General features: G+C 32.9%; 2 protein-coding genes across 3 annotated transcripts in view; one reads left to right on the top strand and one right to left on the bottom strand.

Annotated features, from left to right (window-relative positions):
• LOC115880220 (complexin) overlaps positions 1-26,928 on the bottom strand; it is a 983,791-nt gene that overhangs the window by 901,853 nt on the left and 55,010 nt on the right. The window lies entirely within an intron of this gene.
• LOC115880211 (protein Skeletor, isoforms B/C) overlaps positions 1,170-26,928 on the top strand; it is a 149,263-nt gene continuing 123,504 nt past the window's right edge. The window contains exon 1 of one of the 2 annotated variants that reach the window (XM_030897357.1): positions 1,170-1,320. In XM_030897357.1, the coding sequence (XP_030753217.1) occupies positions 1,248-1,320 (73 nt within the window). In that variant the 5' untranslated portion in view covers positions 1,170-1,247. The remainder of the gene's footprint in view (positions 1,321-26,928) is intronic. The other variant, XM_030897358.1, reaches the window with a different exon arrangement.

Below are 26,928 nucleotides of genomic sequence, written 5' to 3'. Positions count from 1 at the left end.
ATATATTCTGCAATGCGTTCCAGTTGTACCAACTTATTTCTTTGTAAAATAAAATAAACTACTTTGAAATTAAAATGACAGACACATCTATCACTGTCAAGGATCTTCTCGTTGGACAGACTATATTATTTGTTATTTATTTAAAGGTTCTTTCTCGTTAGGTCTAATGATGCTCGTATGAGCGAAACACGTGTAACAGTTTAACATTGTTTAAACGTTGAGACCCTTTTTTCTACTTTTTTAATTCAAACCAGGTCTCTTTGAGAAGAATGGACGCCTTCTTTAAATATATATTTTAGATTTACATACAAATACCTCAATATCTAACTAGAATTCGTATTGAACACATGGATGTCAAAGAGTCTTAATAATCAATGTATGTAGATGAAAGTGCTAAGTATGACAAGCTGACAAAACAACAAATATATTGTTCTAAATCAAAGCAATTAGACGCTATTAATGTGATGGGCAAAATGCACGATATAAGTATGAAATAAGCAACACAGTTATTCAAACTTGGAGACCATAGCTAGGATACAGGATAAGAGAGCGATCTTAGATGAAATGGGAACGATGATGTTAAAAGGATTTCAAACAATTAAAACAGAGATAATTAGTGAGAATTGGAAGAGGCTTATATCCAATTTTGGATAAAAATGACTTAGAACAAGCAAATACCAGAGACCAGTATGGCTTTAGAGAGGTAATTAAATACAATTCTTAGGACTACTACGGGCCAGGAAAAAAATATGTGACATTAATGTTAACCAACAAATGTCACAACTATTTAAAATCGTGGTAATGCCCAGTTAACAATGAAGATGTGATTTTATGCAAGCCAAATTTTTGAACTGCACAAACTAACGACTTCTTCTCCAGTTTGCGAAAATTAATCTGAGAGCCTAAACAACCTAACACACCTCGACCGCCTGGTCGACCTCCTATAAGATAGTACGAAAACTGGTCTTCATCATCCCAACTGTTCCTAGGGAACCCTTGAAGAAAACACAGGACTTAGTCCTAACGTACGAAAAAGAAGAATCACTGAAAACGAATCTGTATATAGAAAGGATTGAATGATCTTTACCATCGCCAGGTGTCGATTTACTTCGGCGGCGAGCGACGTCTCCCACGTCGTGGAAGATTTAAAGTGAAAGACTCGGGTGCGGGTTCCTCCAGTTGTTCAGTGGGTTCAGTGGCGCGGAGAACGGAACCACGAGAGACGAACAGACACGCTAAAAACGAGAATGGTCGGTGTTGGTGGAGAATCGCTTTCTGCGGCCGCCGCAATTGTGACTGCGGCGCTGCTCTGTTGCACCGGTGAGTGGCATAGAAATTAGGGGTGAATATGAGAAAAGTAGTGTATGTTCCGGTGGAAAAGTGTTTGTGGACGTGAAAATGTAGAGTGTGTGGTTCTAAGAATCCGTTGACAAAGAATTTGTGTAAAAAAAAATTTCTTATAATTAACACTATGTAGGCTAAAATGGCAAATTGATTGAAATAAATTACTGAAATACATGTAATAAAACAACTGAAAGCTCTAACTCCTTTTAATATTCTAAAAAGTGAACAAAATTAGATGATATAAAACATTGAATTTTTAATAAAAAATTTCAAACTGTGATGGCTAATATGATGAATGGACAATACTTAAGTTGAAAATTCACAACCAATTATCTAATGACACATATATGTGGATATTTCCACTAATTATTGTCTCACTTTCAGATCAAAATAAATTACAAATTCACCATAATACACTTTACTTTTGAACGCGCCTTTCGCGAACATGTTAGCATCATCAGCAGATGATTAAAACTGAGTTTATGTTCATCATCTGCTGATGATGTTAACATTGTTCGCGAAACACACGCCCAGTACAAAAGTAAAGTGTTTTAGTGTATTGCGATGAATTAGTGTTTCATTTTGCTGTTACAACACCAAAGGTTCGAACCCCCAAATATAATCTCACTTTCAGAGCTAAAACAATTACTTCTAAAGTAGGTGAGATTGTTTCTATACTATATGTATACAGGGTGGCCCATCGAAAACGTTCCGCAAGGCATAACGGCCAGAATATTTTTTTTCAAAAAATCAATGGGTGACAACTTTTGCCCCAAAAATGATTGCAAAATCTTCAACCCTCTAAGCGGGGGTGTCATCCCCCAACTTTTTTCAAATGGGAAGGGGGGTCAAGTGGGACCGCAATAAAAAGGGCTTTTTATTCTCTATACTTTCCCGCTTCGTTTTTGAAAATCGGTCGAGTCATTGAGAAAATATGAAGGATTGAAATTTGAAAAGTTTATTTAAACATTTATCAGAGTAAATGATAAGGATAAATTCCTTCGACCAATTTGCTGTTTTTTCTTATTATTTCTAGATGTTTACGCGAGTCGAAGACGAGGGATAATTTTCTAAAATATTCGTGCCCGAAAGAAAAATTTCCAGGAATAATTAAGCTTGCAGTATTCAGGTAAGAAAATTTCACACCTAAATTTGAAAAAAAAATATTAATCCAACATGATATTTTAAAATAATTTCAATTTGTTAATAATATTAACAAATATTATTATATTTTTAATTAGTTACATCAAATGCTAAAACTCAAATGGGTAATATTTCAATATATAGACATTGTAGTTCATTCACATTATGATTGTAGATCTTATGTTTACCTTTTCAACTGTCAAAAATTTCCACTAAAGTTTCGTGGCGCCTCGAAAAAATTTCCGGAAATTTTCCAGTTGCTCATGGTAACTAGTCAACATTAAAGCATGTTATTGGTTGAAAAGTAGAGGTGTGAAATTTTCACTTATAATATCACAAGAGCTTAAATTATTTTCGGAAATTTTTGAGGGCACGAATATTTTGAAAATTATCCCGAGTCGAAGACGAGGGATAATTTTCCTAAAATATTCGTGCCCGAAAGAAAATTTCCAGGAATGTAAGCTTGCGTAATTCGATAAGAAAATTTCACACCTAAATTTGAAAAAAAAAAAATATTAATCCAACATGACATTTTAAAATAATTTCAATTTGTTAAGTTGGCCAAGGTATTGCTAAAACTCAAATGGGTAATATTTCAATATATAGACATTGTAGTTCATTCACATTATGATTGTAGATCTTATGTTTACCTTTTCAACTGTCAAAAAATTTCCACTAAAGTTTCAGTGGCGCCTCGAAAAAATTTCCGGAAATTTTTTCAGTTGCCATGGTAACTAGTCAACATTAAAGCATGTTATTGGTTGAAAAGTAGAGGTGTGAAATTTTCAGAGTAAATGATAAGGATAAATTCCTTCGACCAATTTGCTGTTTTTTCTTATTATTTCTAGATGTTTACGCATTTTTCACTTGCCACAAGGTTTATCGATCAGGTGCGGCAGTTGCTAGATTGCTGTTCTGTGACTTGTGCGTTGAAGTTCTTCTCAATATCGTTAAACTGTCCCAAAATAGAATTTCAAAAAATACCAGCCCACACGTTCAATTTCTGAGGGTTTTGTGTGTTCACCTCGTGAAAAACGCCTCAGCCCAGTACCGACAGTTATGACGATTAACTACATCGTTTAAAAAGAAAGTACACTCATCCGAAAAACACGCATTAAATAGGAAATTATTATCATTCGCCACTCGTTCACTCACAGTTTCAAAAAATTGCAAGCGACGATCAAAATCGTCTTCGTTGTGTTCTTGTACCAATTGAATTTTGTACGGGTGGAACTTGTGTTTTTTTAATATCCTTTGGACACTGGTACGATTCACGCCGGCTAATTTTGCATTGGCTAATTTTCTTGTACTCAGCGTACTATCCATGGCAACTTGGCCCAATACGAATACCTCCATAGCTTCATTTACTACAGGGATTTCCCTCTGCCTTTTTTTTTATTCATAACGGAACCAGTTTTGCGAAATTTTGCTGCTAACTCGCGAACAATTTTGCCATAAAGGTGTTTTTCAGGATGGAATTCATTGAATATCTGCGGAACCCGATTGCTACATTCATTATTTTTAAAATAAAGTTCGATTATTTTCACTTTTTCTGCAAGTGAGTACACTATAATTGTTAAAAAGTTTAACGATATTGAGAAGAACTTCAACGCACAAGTCACAGAACAGCAATCTAGCAACTGCCGCACCTGATCGTTCAACCTTGTGGCAAGTGAAAAAATGCGTAAACATCCAGAAATAATTAGAAAAAACAGCAAATTGGTCGAAGGAATTTATCCTTATCATTTACTCTGATAAATGTTTAAATAAACTTTTCAAATTTCAATGCTTTATATTTTCTCAATGACTCGACCGATTTTCAAAAACGAAGCGGGAAAGTATAGAGAATAAAAAGCCCTTTTCATTGCGGTACCACTTGACCCCCTTCCCATTTGAAAAAAGTTGGGGGATGACACCCCCGCTTAGAGGGTTGAAGATTTTGCAATCATTTTTGGGGCAAAAGTTGTCCCCCTCACAAACAAAATTGACGTGTTTTTGAATTTTCTGAAAAAAAATTACCCTGCCCGTTATGCCTTGCGGAACGTTTTCGATGGGCCACCCTGTATATATTATTTATTTAAAAACAGCTTTCTTAGCTCAATTTGCAAAATTGTTATTATTTAGAACTAAACAAATTATTCATATATCTGTTTTTTTTTTCTGAAATATTGATAGTTTAATAATTTGAAGAAATAAGTTCCTCTATGCCAATTTATACCAAGAGAAAACAGAGAACCCAACACTCAACCTAACGAAAACAATAACGTAATAAATCAAGATAATTGTGTCTGTTGCAAGGAAGCGTATCAATGTAGCAAGACAGACTGGTTAAAGTGTTTCTTATGTTCTTCTTGGGCACATGAAACATGTGGTATTCAGGGTATTCGAAATTTTTATTGTAATACTGCTCTTAAGATATAGTTTGTTTAAATTAAAGTTATTTTTGAAGCAATTAATGTCTTTTAACATAAATGTCCTTTTCATAACCACTACTGTCCATTCCAATACATCGATGTTTTGAAATGGACAAAAGCAACTTTTTTCAAACTTAGATATTACTGCCAATTACAATATTTCCAAAATAAATTTAGTAATATATTTTAAAAGCATATTGATGAAGCTTTCAACCTATGTAGTTTTTAATTCATTTCATTATCGATTAATAATTAATATAACTCCTTTTAATAATATGTCCACTTCATAGCGGTTTTCCCCTATAGGCTGTTCAACGATAGAATAGTGACACTGACAGCTGTTGTCTGTTCTATTAATTCAAAAATAGATTGTATTTTCTGTAATTCTTTGTTATCTGCCAAAATCTTGCCTTCTTGCGTTGAACGAATCGTTCAATATTTATATTTTTCCTTCATTTTCGCTAGAGCCAATTGAAATAGTTTTCCTCCCTTTATATTTATTAATAATACTAGACACATTAAATCAAGATATTGCTAAATGATAATAAAAAAATTATATATTATAATAAATAATAAAATTCATTTTGACAGACAATCACATTAATAAATTAAAAATTATATCCTAATCGTTTAAAAACCGTATAACAGATAAATTTATATTATGTTTCCTTATTATTATTTAAAAAATAAAACATGATATACGACTTCTTGTGTAGACTGGTACGTAACATTTATTAAGTAATAAATTTTAAAAATCGATAAATGTTTTTGCAATAAAATGCATTCATTACTCTTTAATCGCTGTAGAAAACTGGTTATACCAAGTTTCAAATTTGATTAAATAAATTAAGCTCAGAATTACATTACATTGGAACCGGAAATTTTGGAAATCGGAATACAAATATCGTTCATTATCTTTTATGCTAAACGAATACTAAAATTATGTAAAACTATCGTAGAATTTAAAAATAAAATACTACTGGTATTCTCTAAGAATACATAATGAGGCGCTTTAGAGAATTTGATTGTTTTTTATGAAAAATAACATATTTTTTATCGCTATCAAATCGTAAATTTCTGCTTACTTTCTTCTGCCTATCTTTAGCTCTTGCCGAAATAGTAAAAAATAATATACAAAAACATATTAGGTACAAATCATATTATCAGCTTATAGCTTCATTTATTTTTGGATTATATTATGCATAAAAGAAAATTGATATAGTCTGTTGACAAGTTGATCAAAATTTTACGGTTAACAGGCATCCACGATAAAGACCTTTATATAAAAAATACTTTATTGGAGTCAACAGGCAAATGCTATGCCGGGTCCAGACCAAGGCGGCAAAAAGTAAACACGATTTTAAGACAAAAACAAGACAAACTTGTGACAAAAAATGGGGAATTCTGACAAGACAAACTTGAGACAAATTGTCCCCACCGCAAGGACAAAAGTACCACAAAGTCAAACGTTTAGTTGTTGCGAATGAGTTTTATTAACCATGTCTGATTTCAATGGTCGCCCACTGTTGGTAGCACACGCCATCCACACTGTGCCGACAACTTGTCATAAAATATACGAATAAAACATAGACACTTTGATCTTTACCGACTCGAGACGAGACATTGAAAAGTCTCCGAATTTTGAAAGAAAACAAAAATGAGACAAAAATGTCGCAGAAATGTGTTGGATTTGTCGCAATTTTGTCGTAAAACATGAATGTTTCTGTCTTGTGGCTCTTTTGACTGCTTGGTCTGGACCAGGCATTAGGATAGGCCATAAGGTCTCATAAACAGTGGCGGTGCTCTGAGAATATCTACAAAGAAGAACTTTATTAAATCAATAGTGGCATCAAAGTCAATGGATCTGAAGTCAACAACGGACGACAATGTTCTCTTTGATAATAAACTTGCGTGCATAGAAATCGGCCCAAGGCAAAATTTTAAAGATAACTATATATTTTTTAAAATCTATTTGTCATATTAAGAAAAAATACATGCTATTTGAAAGACAATTTCATATTCTTTGAAAAGAGTTTAGAGATATTAATTTGTATTTTGGTTTCTTTGAATTAAAATTATTAAATTAATGCATGAAACAAATTATCGTTTTTTATTAATAAGAGGTATGTTATTATTTATTTATTTATTTATGGACAATTAACTAAACTAAATTCTCAATAATGGGTATGACCCCCTCTTGCTCTAACAACATCTCTCATACGATTTGGCATAGATTCGATCAAATTTGATATTTTTTCTTGCGGGATGTTAAGCCACTCTTCCTCTACTGCAACAATGAGCTCTGGGATAGAAGTTGGGGCTCTTCGTGTAGTACGAATTCTTCGTTTTAGCTCATCTCATAAATGTTCTATCGGGTATAAGTCTGGACTGCATGCTGGCCATTCCATAACCCGAAATCCGACTTCTGAAATGTAATCGTGTACGATTCTTGATGTGTGTGCCTTCGCATTGTCATGCATAAAAGTGAATTCGTTTCCAATGTAGTCGACGTAAGGTACCACATGAACTGCTAAAATCTCCCCAATATACCTAGCACCAGTTAAACCTGCTCTCCCGTACCGACGGTCGCCCCAACGGATGAAAACTGGGTCGGTTCGCACAGTCATAGAAATTCCATCCCAGATCATGCAGGAACCACCTCCATAAGCAATCCGCTCCTCAATGCAGCATTCTGCGAATCGCTCACCTGGCCTCCGGTACACTTTTCTTCTTTGGTCGCTACCATAAAGGCATATCCTGGTCTCATCTGAGAATAAAACAGATTCCCATTGTTCTAGTGTCCAATGTTCCAGTGCAAAACGCAGGCGTGCTTGACGATGAGCTGGGGTATGTTTTGGACCAATTACGGGTGTTTTGGGGGTCATGTTACTTTCCTTCAATCTTCGTCTTACTGTCCACTGACTAATAGTCACTCCTCGTGTTTCACGGAGCTGTTGTTGCACCTGAATAGCATTAAGACGCCGATTCCTTAACATTATTGACACAATAAAGCGGTCATCACGATCCGTTGTATATCTCTTTCTACCAGTTCCAGGTCGACTACAAAAGGATCGAGTCTCCTCATATCGTTGACACACTCTTCGAACCGCTCCGCGTGTCATATGTAGTTGCCGAGCTACAGCTCTCTGTTTAAGTCCATTTTCGATTAAAGCGATTACTTGGGCGACTTTTTCCGGTAATGTGTGCATTAAATTGAAACACTAATCAAACAATGAAACACAACTAATCAAAGAATAAAAGAACAATGTGAAAATTTCGATTACAAAGGTAGTAATTGCAATATTTGACAAGTTTGCTATTCTTATTGTCACCACAACACAAATACCTTTTATTTGTTTACCCGTTGGTACGCATATAAACGATAAGTACCCTGAATAAATTTATGCTCATATTAAAGCATGTTAAATTGTCTTTGAAACAGCTCATATTTTTTACTTGCCATGATAAATAGATTCTAAAAGACACAGTTAAAACCAAAAGTTCACAGTGGGCCGATTTCTATGCACGTAAGTTTAATAATCTCTAGAATGGTGAAGAAATTTAGCAGTTCAGAGACAGGCGAAAAAGTTCATAATAGAACGTTCGCGAAAATTCACGGCAAATCTGATATAATCAAAGACAGAAAGACACTCAAAGCAGCAGTAGGTCTACCATAAGGGCATTGTAAGCTAAATAGGCATCTAGAGCTAATGGGATTGATGGACGAAGCCGTATGCTGGTTCTGTCAATCTGAAGAAAAAACGACAGAAAACATTTTATGTTGGTGCGACAGTCTGGCAAATGTGCGGTTCATGATAGGTCACTGGCAGTAATTAAACAGAGGTCAATGGCCTATCATTGCCTATTACAGAGAACCGCAGAGCTATATGGAGGATTAAGTATCCAAGTTGCTAGACTTTTTGAAAAGGATTGGATGTAACCTAAGGATCAGAAGAGGACCACAAAATAGATCTGAAAAGATAGCAGTGGATCAGACCCAGTGGATCAGACCCTCTCGAAGGATCTAATCTAATAGTTGCTAATAGCCAAGAAAACTTGCGGTTATTGCTGGATCAAGTCACAAATTCATGCAATGAATATAGATTAGAGCTCAAAAGTACTTGTAAAACTCTTTCACGGTTGTAATTTCACACGTCAAAATAAAAAATCGTGACAAATTTTAATATTTCTAATACATTTACTACATTTTGACATTTTTAAAATGAAATATTTGTGCATACAAACTATTGATTACAAATCTTGGAGTAAAGTTTCTATTACTGTCTCCACATTTAGTTAATCTCTTAAAATCATAATAATCATTAATGAAATCCTTCACTACTCGATATGTCATATGGTCTACTATTTCTCTTAATTTCCATTTCGCTCTATTGTAAATAATAATAAAAAACACTTACGTATTTTATTTCACGCTAACTGAACTTTCAAGATGCCAAATATTGCAAGAACTAATTAGGCACGAAATGTTTGAATATTTAAAAGTAGTTAAGCATTACGACACTGATTATGTCAGCTTAAAAAGCATCTGAACTTCATAAAACTTTGTTGCCCCGAGTTCACTGTCCTACCGCAAAAGAATTATATTATTTATCCTCGATTATTTATTTAATACAAAAAGAATGGTACAATGGTAATAGTAAATAACCTCTGTATAGGAGTGAGTTAATGTGGACGACCAGTAACCTCGTTATTCGCTAAATGACAACTCATTACGTTGCGTATTATACAATAATTAACATTATTATTGACCGGATTATGGGGTAATATTAATGGGCTCTAAATCTATTTTAAGTTGGAGTTAGTCGGTTAGTATTAATGTAATTTTCGATTACTTTTAATTTAATTTGCCGAAATATAAAAATAGTACAGAAAAAAATATTTTTACTCAAAATAAAATACAACCTTAATAAGTGATAAAATACAACCTTAATAAGGCCAAACCTTAATAAGGTAAATTACAACCTTCTAAGGCCAACTGACAGTAAGCGCCATTAAAAAATAAAAAAGAGTACGGACCAAGAAAATGACGTCTAGCCTGAGCTTGACATCGCCAAAATTATCATTGATTGTCATTCCCCAGCTGTTTTTTACGCCGTTTTTTTTTCGATAGTATGGTACATGTGAGTGTCAGGTATACAGGGTGTCCCAGGCTGACAAAATGCACAATATATAAACAATATTTATATATTTGTGCATTTTGTAAGGTGCATTTTTGAGGCGGTTGATGTGAGGAACTTTAATCTTCAGACGTTTTTTGTAGAGCGTGAAATTTCCTATAAATCTTCTCGCGAGGATGTTGCGGAAACAAACCATTCCGAAATTATTAAAATTCAAAAATAATAAATAAAAATTTCCGTGTTATAAATGGAAAAACAACAAATAAATTGAGGCAAACCGTAATATTAATATTAAGGCTTCTACTAGGCTCCAAAATTTTTGTTTTTAAAAGTACTTTCAACTTTTCAACACCATAAGAATTATTTTTATTTTGAAACGCCCTAGGGTACCTTTACAATATTAAACGGGAATAGGGGTCAATTTTAGAATTAGAATTTAGAATGAGTGGGAGGGGGGTTAATCACTTCGACCTTACAGATCCATTGTGTCCCCCTTTCTTGAATCATAAATCATCATACAGTCCCAGGGCTTTGACAAAAGCCAGTATCTGGGACGGTTTTATAGAGGGTAGTTCTCCATCTCCAATATCAGTCGTACCAAAATTCATGGCACGAATGTTTGTCGTCTCGGCGCACTCAGTGATGAGGTGTACCGGTGTTTCCCCATCTTCCCCACAGAATCTGCATTCGCCGTTTCTTCTTAGTTTCAATCTACTGAGGTGTTCATTGAGGAGACAGTGTCCTGTTAAAAACCCCGTGACAATCCGAAGATTGTTCTTACTCAGACCCAGGAAGATCTGTGATTTTTCTTGATCATAATAGGGGTCAAATGACACATCGTTTTAAAGGGCGTTTAATTCGCTTTTGAGTGATATCCTACTTTGGTGCTTTTTGTCCAGAGGTTTCCGAATAATCGCGTTTCAAAGTTGCAAAAACAATTAAACATGTGTGCATTGAGATTTTGGTTTTAAGGCTAGTGTGTGTGTTTACACAAAAATTATTGCAATGAGTCTCCTTGCAGTACAACTGATTAGGTGGCAACTTTGCGCCATTTTCTTTCGATGATACGGTATATTATTAATAATAACCAACTATAAGATATCACTAAAACCTCGCTTGGTTTCCTCTACTATTATGTTTCAAAATATTCCTTTATTTATTGTATCATTTTACTCTTTTTATTAGACCTAATTCAACGCAGCTGTTTTAAACTTTTGTTAAATACATTCCAAGTAATTCCAACTCCTTAACCACAAAAATGTCAAGAAACAATTTAATAGTACCCATCCCCCTGTTAACCTACTAGAAATTACAGAACAGCAAATGCTTTAATGCAATCTCAATCTCTTTTATCTCTCACATTTGATATGTGGCATTTCGAGTTAGTTAGTCACCTTCATTTTTCAATTGGGCTTGGTAGTGAAACTGTCTTCGTCCGATCTCGTTACTAGATAGATTACTCCGCGTGTCGTAATGATATAATGGCGATCTAGTTTCAAATGTGGGAATCTAGCATAGATGAACTTTTCGAGGTTAGTTTGTTAATAAGGTGGCATTTAAAAGCCTTGAAAATACGTTTACCGAAAATAAATGAAGAGAAATTGATCCCCCCATAATCTTTCTACACTAAGTCCATTAAATAATGTTTATAGTATTTTTTTAACATACAGTATGTCCCCTAGGTCAAAAAAATCAACTATTTTCTACCTTTATTAAAAAATAATAAAGAAAAAAAAAAATAGAAAACTGAAAGGCGGAGGACCTTCCTATTAAAATTAAGAGTTCATACTGGAAGAGAATTTATTTGAGGTGTCTACGAAACATTTTTTCAGAATATAAAGTGAAAAAAAAAATAGTCGATTTTTTTGACCCACCCTAAATAATTGTCCTGGGATTGTCTTTACACGAGGAAAACTTTTTTTATTATTGACATGACATTTCTCATTATTGATTTATTTTGAGAAAAATGCATTCTTTCTAAAAAAAATCTAAATTCAGAATTTTTAGAGATGAGAGGAGAAGGAAAATTTCATCTCTGATTTGTTAGCTATTTATCTATACCGAGTGCGTCTCAAAAGTGGCTCACCCCTATAACTTTTTTAATTTTTCAGATAGAAAAACGAGATTTGGTATGTTAGTGTATGACAGATTGACGTATTCAACTGTTTTCGGTCACTTCCTGTTTAACCGGAAATGACTAGAACTTTAATTTTTCAATGGCACCCTCGGTATTTTTTTACTTTATTCGATAGAAAATAACACTCTGAATAGAATAACATATCATATGTCAACTTTTGACATTTTCGCATATGGTTTATTTGAAGTTATAACTTGCGGTTCGGAACGAAAATTTTACTCGAAATACCAAGGGTGTGGTACCAAATTATTCGTAAAAAATGCTTTTTCCAAATATGCTAATGAGCCACCTCGTTCCATTTGAAAAAATTGAGATATGATTAAAAGAGCTTTAAGATTTAAGCATTTTCTAACTGGCAGGACAAGACACTAAAAACATTAAACGATAAAATCTATTTTTCCAAGACTCCTTGATTAAAAACTGATGTCTTTAACATAGCCATGGAACTCTATATTGAATTTAAAAATAGGATTTTTTATTAAGCAAGAATGTCAAAAGTTGACATATGAAATGTCATTTTCTATCGAATAAAGTAAGAAAATACCGAGGGTGCCATTTAAAAATTAAAAGTTGTAGTCATTTCCGGTGAACCAGGAAGTGACCAAAAACAATTGAATACGTCAGTCAGTCCTAATTTACGTCATATACTAATATACCAAATCTCGTTTTTTTTATCTGAAAAAATTAAAAAGTTATAGGGGTGAGTCACTTTTGAGACGCACCCGGTATAGGGAACATGTCATCTTTATACATAATAACTTGTTTTAAACCATCATAAATTTACTACCGCTTAATATTAATATTGTTAATACACAAACAGAATATCAACTGCAATACCGTCACGTTATTTTTAAGTTAGAATTGTTTGGGTAATGCACAAGATGTTTATCTCTCACAATTCACTTAACGCTAAACTGCAAAAAATGTGATTTCTTCATAACGACGTCCTTCCTAATATTTTTACGAGCATCCCGTCACTTATGAGATGATGAAAGATTATTTGTTGCATCTCGTAAAATAGCAATGTACGTAATAATCTATTAGAAGCGAAAGAAAAAAGTGGTATGTCAGAATAAAATGCACATTAGTGTGCCGAAAGTACATAATTTCTTTATCTGTTTACGCAAAATGTAATTTTAAGTTGTTTTTAATTCAGTACAATTTTTAACCCCAATTTTTTTCTACTTCGTACTTTATAGAGAATATTTTAGAAGCTAGCCTACATATGACTAGAATTTTGAAATAATTTTGTAACTTTCTATGTTACTTAATTTAATTATTATAAAAATTATGTCGAGCCTATCACTTCTTTTTTCTCTGTGAACTTTTCTAAACGGTTTGATCTCCTTCTTTTACCAATAAACATCATGCGGCAACTTTCTGGTAAGCACCCTTATTTCGTCTCCAAAATGTAATTTCGTCTCCAAAATCCGTTGTTATTATTAATTATTAAACATAGTTGCAGAGTTTTTTTGATTGGAGCCCTGTTAAAAATGTATACATCTCTTTCATAAATATACGTAAAATTAGGTTTTGATTAAAAATATGGTGAGCGTAATATCATCATATTCCCTTAAATGTTTAGGAATATGATTCATATTCCCTTAAATGTTTAAGAATATGATTCATATTCCCTTAATATGTATAAGACGAAAATAATTTCCTTTTTGTCATTGTGATTTTTTCTCCTCTACATAATCGCAAGGTTTATTATATAATCCGATGTTTAGGTTTCGAAACACCTTCCATCAACTTTGAAAACATAAACACAGACCTGAATTTTTCGTTTCACTATTTCAATACCATTCATAACTACAAAATAAATTGCATACCATTTACTCTTTCTTGAGAAAATCAGAATTATTTGGAGAATTTTGGAAAAACGCTACCCTATAGTGACCACTAACAAAGTCAATACAATACAGTTTATGGTCCCACAAGTTAGTTAGTTAAAAGTAAAAAAGTTTGAAATTTGCCCATACTTATTTTTAAAACAGGCAAAAGCAAAAAGGTACGTAATTGATAGAAGAATATATAGTATTTATATTTTTCGGCATAATTTAAGAAATAAATGTTTTTTCAATTATTCGTGTTGCTGTTAGGCCCATGACATCCAACTTTCAAACTTGAGAATAAATTACACTGATTTCAGCCTGATTGCTATTATTAACGGTTCCCGAGTTATAGCCGATATTATTGAACCACCCTGTTATTTTTCAAGCTATTTTTACTATACAGGGTCAGTCTTAAATAAATGCAAATATTTTCAGGGCTGGTAGATCTCGATAAAATAAACCCACAAAATTTTCTCTTTACCTTTTTTCAAATAAGACTAATATACAGGGTGTTTCAAAACAAATGCGAAAAACTTCAGGGGGTGATTCCTTGTTCAAAATAAAGGGTAGTTTGCTTCATAAACGTTGGGTCTAAAGTCAACCATTAGGGAGATATCGCGGTACAAAGATGGCGGAAAAATAATGTTCTTATTTTTTATCTTGAAAACGAAAAGAGATAGACTAATGAAATTTTATGGAAGCATTACTGTTATGAAAACACACTTTCTGATAATTTTTTCACTTTTTTAAAATGAGTCGAAGGGGTTGAAATAAACTACCCCTATCATTCTTGCTAACGAAATTTAAAGAAAAATCTTATCAAACACATGCAAAAAAATTAATTTGGATAGTTTAGTTTGTTTAGAAACTTTTTTATCTCTTGTATTTTTTTTATAAAACTCACCGATTTGAAAAATATTTTTAGATTAAAAATCTAGTGATAATAATGATAATAATAATAATCTAGATAATAACGTATTGCAGTAGGGTAATGTCAAATAAAACAATATTAGAAACATCCTAAAAAGTGACACCGGCTGACTAGATTTTTTCCTAAAAAAACTACAGCTGCCCACTAGATTCTTTATCTAAAAATGTCTTTTGTCCTGACATGTAATGCTTTACATTTTATTTTTTAATTTTAAATCGGTGAGTTTTATCAAAAAAACACAAGAAATAAAAAAGTTTCTAAATAAACTAGACTATCAAAATTAATTTTTTTGCATGTGTTTGATAAGATTTTTCTTTAAATTTCATTAACAAGAATGATAGGGGTAGTTTATTTCAACCCCTTCCACTCATTTTAAAAAAGTGAAATAATTACCAGATAGTGTGTTTTCGTAACAGTAATGCTTCCGTAAAATTTCATTAGTCTATCTCTTTTTGTTTTCAAGATAAAAAATAAAAACATTATTTTTCCGCCATCTTTGTACCGCGATATCTCCCTAATGGTTGACTTTTGACCCAACGTTTATAAAGCAAACTACCCTTTATTTTGAACAAGGAATCACCACCTGAAGTTTTTCGCATTTGTTTTGAAACACCCTGTATATAACCACACAAGTTATTTTATTTACTAAAATTTACAAAAAAAAATTGCTTAAATTTTGGGAACCAATGGATCTTTTCTGGATTTTCTTTATTGTAAATTTAATCTACTACCTATGTTTCCATATTATCAAGAAATTATGTTTCTTAACTAAAAACTAAAAAAACAAATTCTTTTTCAAAAAATACCAATTTTTTTGCGAAAAAACCTTATAATCACTTCTCTAGGGTCGAAATATACTACCCCTAAACAAATTTGCACTTAAAGGACAATTTTAAGAAACAAATTTGCACTTAACACTCACCCTGTATAGATAAAAAACACCATCTCAGATAGATTTTCCCTCGGATTTTCCTATACGTTTAAAAAATTATATTGTTATTTAAAAATAATAATTACACTCCTCTGTATTTCTTCTATCATGCCATTAACTTAATATAACATACTTTTATTATATCTTAATGATAAGTATCATATTGAAGTGTATCTGAAAATAATATTCACTTAGAGAATATAACTCTGTTAATATTTATTATTATTTTATCCTAATTAGAACAAGAAAAAAAAGAACTAATTCATTAGCGGAAGTTGCAAGTAAGAAATATGCTAAATATAAGAAGAGTGAAACCTATTCACAAGGGATAAATAAATCTCCTGTTAAGATTTAAGATATTCCTGGAATATAGAAATAGTGTAAATAATTATGTAAATACACTAACCCATCGGAACGAAAAATGGACACCTTAAAATGTTCATGTATTTTAAAGTTCAATATATTTTGGTCTAGTGGACTCTAGTGGTTTTCAATATATTTTGGTCTAGTGGATTCTAGTGGTTCTAGTAGATTTTGATGGATTCTTAAGCTAAATTGTTAAACTTTTTAGCCCACTTTTAAAATAAACACTAAAGTCCCAATCTTTCTATTATGTGAGGAAAAACAAAATGTTATTTTGGTGCAAGTTTGAAACATCCTGTGGAGTGATTTACCACAGCGTGGAATTTTTTGTTGTAGATATTCGATTTTGAACAAGACAGTAACGATTAATAACGATTTTGCATGACTTTCCTTTTGATCCTAATCGATAGAGCTATGACATAGTATTTATTGCTTTTGCAATATCAGTGTCATCAATAGGTGTGATATTATTATTCTTTCTTGACAGTTACCACAATGGATTCCTCATGGCTCCTCAGTTTGGAAACTGTAGTTACTTCTTTTGTCTAAATGGATAGATTTTCTCTTTTGTTGCGAGTTTTTTTCTGTTTAGTTTAGTGTAATGCTTTAACGTCAAAATCATAAACTTTTGAAAACCATCTAGCAATAATTGATTTCCAAATTGTAACTTGGATTACTCTAATTTACACTTTTGGATCCAAGGTCTAAAGTCTCTAACAAATTTCTTTACTTTTAGAACGTATAATAACATTTTTCTTCCTTATTTACAAACAAATTTTATTACCGAGATTACCCGTTTCCGTCTCAACTTTGTGTACTTTGCGTAATCTGCTTGACAACTATATTTTCCGGATTTTTCTCCAGGTTTTTTCCGTTTCTCGTGCTCTGGTTACTTACAAACTATCCCGATTATGCCGTTTGGAACGGGACCGGGAAAAGTTTAAAGACGTTTTCGAGAACTGGAAGGTTTACAAGCATTTCCATGCGATTTACATTTAAATAAAACCATGTAAAATTCAGGCTAGAACGAGAAAATAGCGGATGCGAACGAACGGTTGACAAACTGGGGGTGAATAGCCGGAAAATGTCGCTAGTAAATCTAATTCCAATAAGAATAAATATGGCTGTATGGGGTTTATGTTTACTATTTCTGTTGTAAACAAAACAAAGAAAAACGCAAAGGGCATCCCATTTTTCTGTGTTTTATGATATTTCTCGTTTAGGAGTAGACTTTCTTATGAAACTGAATATGCTAAACACTGATTTGTTCTAGCCCGAATTTCAAAATCTTGTATTTTCCGTTCATGTCTCGGTTATCAAAAAGGTGAAAACTGAGTCCTATTTTTGCTGGAAGCTATCATTTTTGTAATATAACTCAAACAATACCCTGTATATTATATTTTTATTTTATTTGTCTTACTCTAAATATTCTTTCTATAAAACTCTATATTTATTTTCATAAATATGGTAAAAAATGCATTATTTAATTTTTTACCATAATCAAAACAATCAAATAATTTATTTTACTTCAAATTTTAGTTATTGACTACTTCAAGCTTATACCGTATGATCGAAAAAAAACGGCGTCCAGTTGGCTGGGAAATGAACATCAATGACATTTCCCATATAAATTTACATATAAAATGACAGCGATCTTCATTCCATAGCCATCGCTGACGCCGTTTTTTCTCGATCATACGGTAGTTTCTGTGTGTAGAATGATTGCACAGGAATGCATCAAAAATATTAATAACTCTAATTGATAGGGTGTTAGCCCATAATAAGACAAATTAAATAAAAATAATAATATAAGGGTACATTTAAAAAAAAAGACGTAAGTTTGACTCATATTTTGAAAATGACAGCTACCAGCGAAAAACTAGTTACGCCACTGCTACGTGAAAAACTCATGGACGCAGTTTTCGCCTTTTCGGTAAGTTACCGAGACACAAAGGGCAAAAAAAAAGAAAATTTTCAAATTCGCCCTGTATTTCAGAAACTAGGAAGACCAATAAGAAATAAAAAATGGTACACCCTGACAAATCGAGTGTACCATTTTTAGTTGCAAAAAAAACATCACAGTGAAGGGAAAACCGCGTCTTTGTATATCTACTCATAAACAAGAAACTAGAGATGAGCAAAAAATCGCAAAATGCTATTCAATCGCAGCGATTTTAAAATAGCAATCGCAAACTGCGATTGGCTCTCATAGTCTTATAGGAAACTTCGATTGCGATTTCTTCTATTTGCGAGTTTCAATTTAGGCAACCAATATTACTATAGTTGCGATATGCGATTTTGCTGCGATTGTGATTTTGTAAACTAGAATCAAATTCAAATTCAAAATTCAAAAATCTTTATTTCTAGAGTGGTACATAGTTTTACAAATTATAATAAAATATAAATAGTAGTAACCTAGTTACCTAATCAGTAATATAATTTATACAAGTACGTGAATTCATAATAGATATCAATATAAATATTTACAAAAATAGCCTTACGTAATTTGCTTAGAAAATTTACACCATCGTTTCTCAAGAGTCGTTTAACCCTATAACTTTTTTTCTGATAAAAAACGAGATTTGGTTTGTTAGTACATGACATAAATTAGGATTGATAGACGTATCTATTTTTTTGGCCACTTCCTGTTTCACTGAAAACGACTACCACTTTTGATGTTTAAATGGCACCCTCGGTATGTTTTTACTTTATTCGATAGAAAATGACACTCTGAATAGAATGGCATATCATATGGCAACTTTTGACATTTTCGCTTAAAAAATCGTATTTTAAATTTCATTCTAGAATGTCATGGCTGTGTTAAAAACATTAATTTTTAATAAACCTTGCCTTGGAAAAATTTATTTGATCGTCTATTTTTCGTGTCTTTACCTGGCCAGTTAAAAGATGCCCAAATCGTATTTTTAATCATATCTCAATTTTGCAAATAGACGAGGGTGGTTCCTTGGCATATTTAGAAAAAGCATTTTTTACGAAGAGGTGAGGGTTGAGCCATCTTAAAAAATAATTCGTTTAGATTTTTTAAGAATGGGATAAAGAATTAGATAATTGAGAACAGGTAGAAAGAGTAGGGGTATGTGTAGTTGCAGGAAATATGTATAAAGTTTTAATACCTATAATGTGTTGTCAGATGTTAAAAAAAAACTTAAAAACTAAACTACTGATTATTATTAACTTTTTTGAACTATTAAGCTATAGATACATTACACAGACAATTATATACCTAGTACAATATTTAAATATTAAAATCGTTACAGTCGCTGCAATTTAAACATAGCAATCGCAGTTTCAATTGCGATTGGAGAATCACAGTTTTGCTCATCTCTACCAGAAACTCTGTAAAACACACGAAAAGAGAACACCCCGTACAGAAATAAAGAACCTTTTTACCTATTATTTTTATTGGATTTAGGTCATGTTAAACTCAAGACTTTATAATAATATCACTTTTTATGTTATTGATATAGGTTACTTTATGGACCCATTTTATTTTTCCCATGAATGTTGACAAATTTTAAATGTGCGAAAATCTCTTTTTTAATAATATTTATATTCTTTTTTCCATAGCGACTGTTAAAATTGCCTAATATCTAGCAAAAATAGTAGATAAAATAGTACTTTAACCGCAAGGGTGGTAAATGATACTTTAATAGCGAGGATAGGTTAGATTGCAAGTTTATTTCTTCTCGCACGTTTTTTAATTGCTTCCATTTTTGAAAGTTTTTGTATTCCTTTTCATAAGTTATTCGGGATTTAAATGGAAGTAGTTTGGATATGGCGTTTGTCGCCTCAGCCTGAATATCTGTTGGTAATTTACTTATTTCGTTTTGAGCCATTTCTGGCTCCAATTCAATCAGCGATCGACACGAAAGAGAATTAAAAAATATTGACTCAAAACTGACAACTAAAGAGACAGCTTTATTTATTTGTCAAATTACGTAGAAACCAACGCCAACCCAGCACAATATTTTTTCTACTCGTAATAAATTCCTTGAAATAATAATTTCTGAATATTTTTTAAAACGTAACTCGCTATGGAAAAAATATTGTTTTATACACGACGATAAAATTGCATTATCGCCTCCCGAAATTAATTCACTCGCGATTTCATCGCTCGTGAATTAATCTTTTCGGTCGACGAAAAAATGGTATTATGGTATATTTTTTACAGTCTTCGTCTCTCAAATAGGTGTAAAAACAACGTAATCTCATAAATATATTGTTAAGACTATATTGCTGTCTAAATAACAATACCAAAAGAAAAGGCCAGCTTTAATGGTACACAATGACAATTTTGCAACAATTTGCAATAACAACTCGAACTAACTTGTAAACACAACTTAAATATGATTTTGCAACATAACCTGGGCGTATATTATAGTGCTATAAAGAAATGTGTTATAATGTTCGCTCCCTGTTTTTTTTATTCTTCGCAGAAAACAAATGTCAAGAGCGGCATTTTATTTGACCGTTGTTGTTGCTGGCGCTGTGTTGCAATTTAATTAAAACCTTCCTTTACGACACTGTATAAATTTCGCTAATATTCATTTTGGCTTTTGGTCGTATGAAATGGATTTATACCATTTATACTGGGTGTGCCACAAAAAGAACAATAGAACACAAAACTATTAATTTTTTTACTATAGAGCAGGGTTTCTTAAAGTGTGGTCCACGGACCCCTTATATATATATATATATATATTATCAGGGGTCTGCGGTCCGTATTATGCCAGTTAACTGTAAACATATTTATTAAGAAAAGAAATAGTGTAGGGCGGCGAATTCAGTAGATATTTAATCACTAAACACTACGCGATGCGCGTAAGGATCAAAGAAACAAAGTTGAAGCAGTTCCCGTATCAAAAGATGGCATTAATTCTAGAATTGTTGAAATGTCGTCAAATGTTTTACAAGTTGTTGAGGAATTAATTGCTTCACCGTTTCCATTCAGCATTCAGTTGGATGAAAGCACCGATGCGTCACAATGTAGCCAACTCTTGGTATTTGTCCGTTACGTACAACAAGACACACGTAGTATTAAAGAAGAGTTTCTTTTTTGCAATTCACTTTTGGACTACAAAGGCTTCAGATGTTTTTGATATGACAAAAAGGTTTTTCAACGAACAAAATATAGACTGGAAGACTAAACTTGGTAATATCTGCACTGATGGAGCTCCCGCAGTGCTTGGTAATACATCTGGTTTCGCGGCTTTGGTTAAGAAAGAGATCCCTCATGTCATAATAACTTATTGTGTAATGAAACTTAATAACTCATCGACATGCCTTGGTTTCATGAACTTTATCTATATTTCTGAAGGAAGTTATGTCTTCGTGTGTCAAAATAATTAACTTCATCAGAGCAAGAGCCTTAAACCACCGCGGCATCGCCTGTTTAAAAAACTTTGTCAAGAAATGAGGTCAGAACATGAAGTATTGCTTTACTACACAGAAGTTCGTTGGCTGTCAAAGGGACAGCAAGGATTGTTTGAGTTGAGGACAGAAGTGTTACTTTTTCTAAAAGATAAAGGAAATACACTGTCTGAATATCTTGAGAGCGAAGATTTTGTACGGGGGCTAGCGTATTTGACAGATATATTTACTCAATTGAATGAGATCGCAGAGCCCTGAAGAGACAAGTTACTCTTCAGGGCTCCGCGATGACCATCGTGGATGCATCTGAAGGTTGAAAGGTTTCATATGTAAACTGCCATGCACTTTGGAAAAGGAGGGCGAAATCTGGTAACTATGCAAATTTACCGATGTTTGAAGAGTTAATAGCACAAGACAGCTTAAGCTTAAGCACAAGTTAATAGCAATGACGGCAACACGATATCAAAAATGCTACAGAAAGAGGTGTCTAAGCATTTGGATATATTGCAAACTTCTTTTGGAGGCTACTTTAACTTAGAATCGCTTGAAAATGAAACGTGGGTGCATTTATGATCGGCACGGATAATATCAGCGATGAAGATCTCATTAAAGATGATTTAATTGGCATGAGATCAAAAGAAGTTTTGAAAGCTGAATTTCATGCAAAAGATCTTGGCGAGTTTTGGTGTTCTTTAAGTCAAGCTTACCCTCTTCTTGTCAAGCGAGCTATGTCCGTTCTGATACCATTTGCTACTACGTACCTTTGCGAGACAGGGTTCTCGGTTCCGGACTAAATAAAAACAAAAAATTCGCAACCGATTGAACGTCGCAGATGATATACGCCTTGCCTTGTCGATAAGAACTTGTCGAAGATAACCCCACAATTTAACGTTCTCATTGAGGTTAAACAGCAACATCCTTCTCACTAATTTACTAGTGTACGTGTAATAAATCTACTAATAAACCTTTTCTTTTCATGTAAATAAGGTTTTTTTTTATTTTCCTCTATTATTTCTGATAGGGGTCCGTAAAATTTTACAAATTGCGAAAGTGGTCCGTGACTAAAAAAAAATTAAGAAACCCTGCTATAGAGTTATCGAAATAGTGTAAAAGAAAAAAATCAAACCAATAGCAAAAAAATCATATTGACATAAGTCATACGACAACTGTCATAACAAAAAATTAAAGGTATCCATTCTACGCATGAAAAAAGTAGGGTCCAATGAAAAAGTATGGAGAAATGTTATTTTTACAGAGAAAAGTGTCACATAATATACACAATATACAATTACATTGCTACCTCTATAAAGGTGCGTATTCACTATCCGAACAAACGAACGAACGAACGAGCGAACGAATGGAATTCGATATATTTGGACGGGGAACCGAACGCATGCGGCCGTTCGTTCGTTCGTTTGCTCGACCATCCGTTTCAAGTCGGTACATCAAAGGAGCTCAAAAACGAATGCGTAGATGTTGTTCGTTCGGTTCTAAAATTCGGTCCCGTCCATACTACTACCGAACGAACCAACGAATATTCGTTCGTTCGGATAGTGAATACGCACCTTAATTGTTTCTACTGCGTTACTAATCGTAAAATGATCATTCCCAGCATAGTCAACCATTCTCAATTATGCTGTAGCCTCCTTCGCATATTTAGATGCTCTCTTTGTAGTTGGGCCCATCATTGTTGTCTATTATTGGCTATGTTACCCCTGCTTATTTCCTAATATCATGGTCGCATCTAAAGTTTGGTCTTCCTCTAGGTCTCTTGATTCCTCTTGGATATCATGCTGTATTTTTTTTGGTCAATCAGTTGTCCATCCTTCTTTACCGGGGTCCTGCCCATTGCCACTTGAGGGATTAGATTCTGTGGATGACATCTATTTCCTGTCTTTTTTGTCGTATCCACTCTATTCTTTTACGGTTTTTCTTGGTTATTCCCAGCATATTTCGTTCCATTGGGCATTGTGCGACTTGCAATTTCCTTATAATGTCCATTTTAGATGTCCAGGTTTGACATGCATATGTCATGACTGGTAGTACACATTGGTCGAATGTGTTCTTTAGATAAAGTGGCATTGAAGATTTGAATATGATTGAGATTCTTCCATAAGTACTCCATGCTAACTTAATCCTTCTGTTGACTTCTGGTAGTAGAGATCCCGAGTTGTGTCCATTAGGGTACCGAACTTATTGGTCTACAAATAAGACCAGCGTAACACAATATTTTTTTCAGTACCTAACATAGAGAATCAAATCGCTTAATAGTGCTATAGAATAATTTTAATTCTGTTAGTATAAATTAGGTTGTCCACTATTTTAACGAAATGGAAATTCTAATTATTAAAAAGTTCCAATGTTTTGCCTGACAGTAAAGAAAATTCACTGTATTTACTAAAAAATTTTACTGTATTAGAAGTTATTATTTTATATTCGCATTGTCGTTTCGTTAATAAACGAAAAAATATGATTTATCAAATAAAAATCAAAAATGATAAAAAATTGCTATTTTTAAAAGTATTTATCGCCATGACAGGTGTCACATAGATAAGTCAAAATGTGTTTTTTGTTCTTTGGCATGCTGAATTTATAATTCATAAACTTTTTTTTCGATCACACAACATTAAAGAAATCCCATTTATCGGGAACTTTTTGTACACCCTGTACATTGATAAAATAATAAAGCTGGAGGTTCAGCTGAATGTGGGCCGATGATGCAAAAACAATAATAATAACAAATAGTTTTGTAAAATAAAAGCAGTTACAAAAGAGAGGTAATAAAATCGAAACGTTTTGTCATTTATACTTACTTTTTATAGCTACCCGTATTTGAATATATGTAGGATGTCAAATATATAGATAATGAAATTTATAACAATGTGACCCAGTCAAAAAAGATTCATACCAAGTTTTCTGTTCGCCGAGATTTTTACACCAATTCGTTTGATTTTCACACCAACAACCTAAGTGCTGTTAAGAAGGTGAGTTTTGTTGGTGTAAATAATAACAGTTTATATATTTAAAATTAGTTTATTTTTGTTTCCTAAAATATTTTGATTAAAAGAAAATATGTAAAAATGGGCAACGCTGTGCCGGTCAAGCTGAATCAAATGACTAAAAGTTTATTTGATATGAACTATAAACAAATATGCACTTTACACCTGCCCGCAGTGATGTTGACAAATCCAAATCCCCATCTTTAAAGTTTAGCATTAATAAAACTCACTATTTGCCGTCTCGCAAAGATAATTATAGCAATGGCGGCGATTGCATTGTGCCTCGTTTCTCAACAGCCGAGCGAGAGAAAATGCCATTAATTTTGCACGGCGGAAAACCGTCTGCCGGTCGCTTCTAAAAGCTAAATGCCCATGCCCGGTCCCAAATTATATAACGTAAACAAACAGGCTGCACGTTTGTTTTTGGACGCAAAACGAATGATAAATGTCAAGAGCGACGTTTTATTCGGTTGTTATTACCGAATCGCTTCCATTAAACCGCGCATTTGTGTCGGCTTGAATAGATTTTAAATTCAAATAACATTTAAAAAGGAATAGCTCTAATGTTTTATTTAGTGCTACTAGCTATGATTATGTTTTATGGTGATTGTGGTTGCAAAAATCTTTTTTCATTGTTGATTTACAGTTTTGTAGCAACTGTTTTCCAAGCTGACTTATATGCTATTGACACCTGTGTTCAACTGCTGCTAGAGCGGCAGTAAACCGGGAAAACATATTTTCGGATAGCCAAGCTGTGTTGAAAACGCTTAAAGCAATAAAATGAACGTCCACACGGAAAAAAATCATTTCTATATTCAAGAACAATCATACACTTAAAATTTTACACTTTCTTTAAGTATTCTTTCCATGAGTACAAAAATATTTGGAACTACTTTACTTTTACACTTGCTTTTTAAATATAGTTATAGTCACTTTAAGTAATTGTGAATCTAAAAAAAAGAATAAAATGACTTATATTTAAGAAAAACTTATATTACTATCAAGTGAATAAATCCTTTAGCAACGAAGAAACTATTATTAAATGAAGTATAAATGCTTTTATATAATAATAAGTCGTATCCTTAACTTTTTTAAAACTTTTACTTGAAATCGGTGTATTAAGACTTTAAATAAGTATATTATTCTCGGCGCGAGAATAACACCCCATTTCCAAGAGTTACTATTCTTATATTAAGTGACCATCCCCAACATCAACAACGCAACAGTGCATTCTTGATTCCTATCTTCATTTCATTGAAGTTTCTGTTTCTCTTCTGCGACACGAGACGCGCCGGGTACTTTATATAAAGTTTTTTGTTATCGTTTGTGCTTGTGATATGTTAAAATGGAGGACCTTCTTCAGGCATGGGAGATGACGGATTTGATCCCAAAATTTCAAGGTAATTTTAGCAATAATCCTACATTATTTGATGACATTGGTTTGAGGTTAGGGGGACTCCATTTTAATATGCATTATTTCTTATACACTGGTGGTAAACTAGGTATATACGCTTTTGGAATGATTCATTTATGTTTTAACAATTTTTATTACTGTTCCTCGTTTTTAATTAGCGATGCCGCTGTCCAATATCTACCTATATTGGGAAATTTATTGTATTTTCTTATTACGAAAAGCATATAATTTGGTAGGTGATGTTTGGCTAATCTAATTTAAAAAGTATTAACCATATTCGGGGTTATTCTGTTGATATTTCAAAATTCCATACCTATTGTAAATGGAAATTAAGAAAAGATTTTACCAAAACAAAAGTTTCCAACAAGATTGAACCCGAACCTCCGAAAGCATAGGGAACACGTTACCGAATTTTGTGAGAACTATATAGTTTTTCGATCCCGGTTAATATTCGTCCTAAGAAAAACTAGTTTATCCTAAAATCGGGTTTGCCCGGTAACATACATGAATAGAGTTGGGACATGCTACAAATTTTAATTTCCATTTTCCCCTAACCCCCAAACCAAACCAATGTCACCAAATAATCCTATTGCTAAACTTACCTTGAAATTTTGGGATCGATCAAATCGTCATCTCCCATGCCTGAAGAAGGTTTCACATATCACAAGCTTTCACATTTTCACATATTTTTACATTTATACATTTAGCTTTCACAGTTTCACATTTTCACATATCACAAGCACAAACGATAACAAAAAAACTTTATAATTTTATAAACTACCTAGTCGGCGCGTCTAGTAACTAACCTAAAAGTAAGAAGAGGCTTTATTTTATAGTAGGTGATATTACACTTGAATAAAGTAATTATTACATGTACACAAAGAATTT

Source organism: Sitophilus oryzae, unplaced genomic scaffold, assembly GCF_002938485.1.
Source record: "Sitophilus oryzae breed Bouriz unplaced genomic scaffold, Soryzae_2.0 scaffold_1620_pilon_pilon, whole genome shotgun sequence".
In the NCBI taxonomy this organism is placed as follows: Eukaryota; Metazoa; Arthropoda; class Insecta; order Coleoptera; family Curculionidae; genus Sitophilus; species Sitophilus oryzae.
The sequence above is the reverse complement of the archived record's forward strand: the minus strand, read 5'-3'. Positions and strand labels throughout refer to the sequence as shown.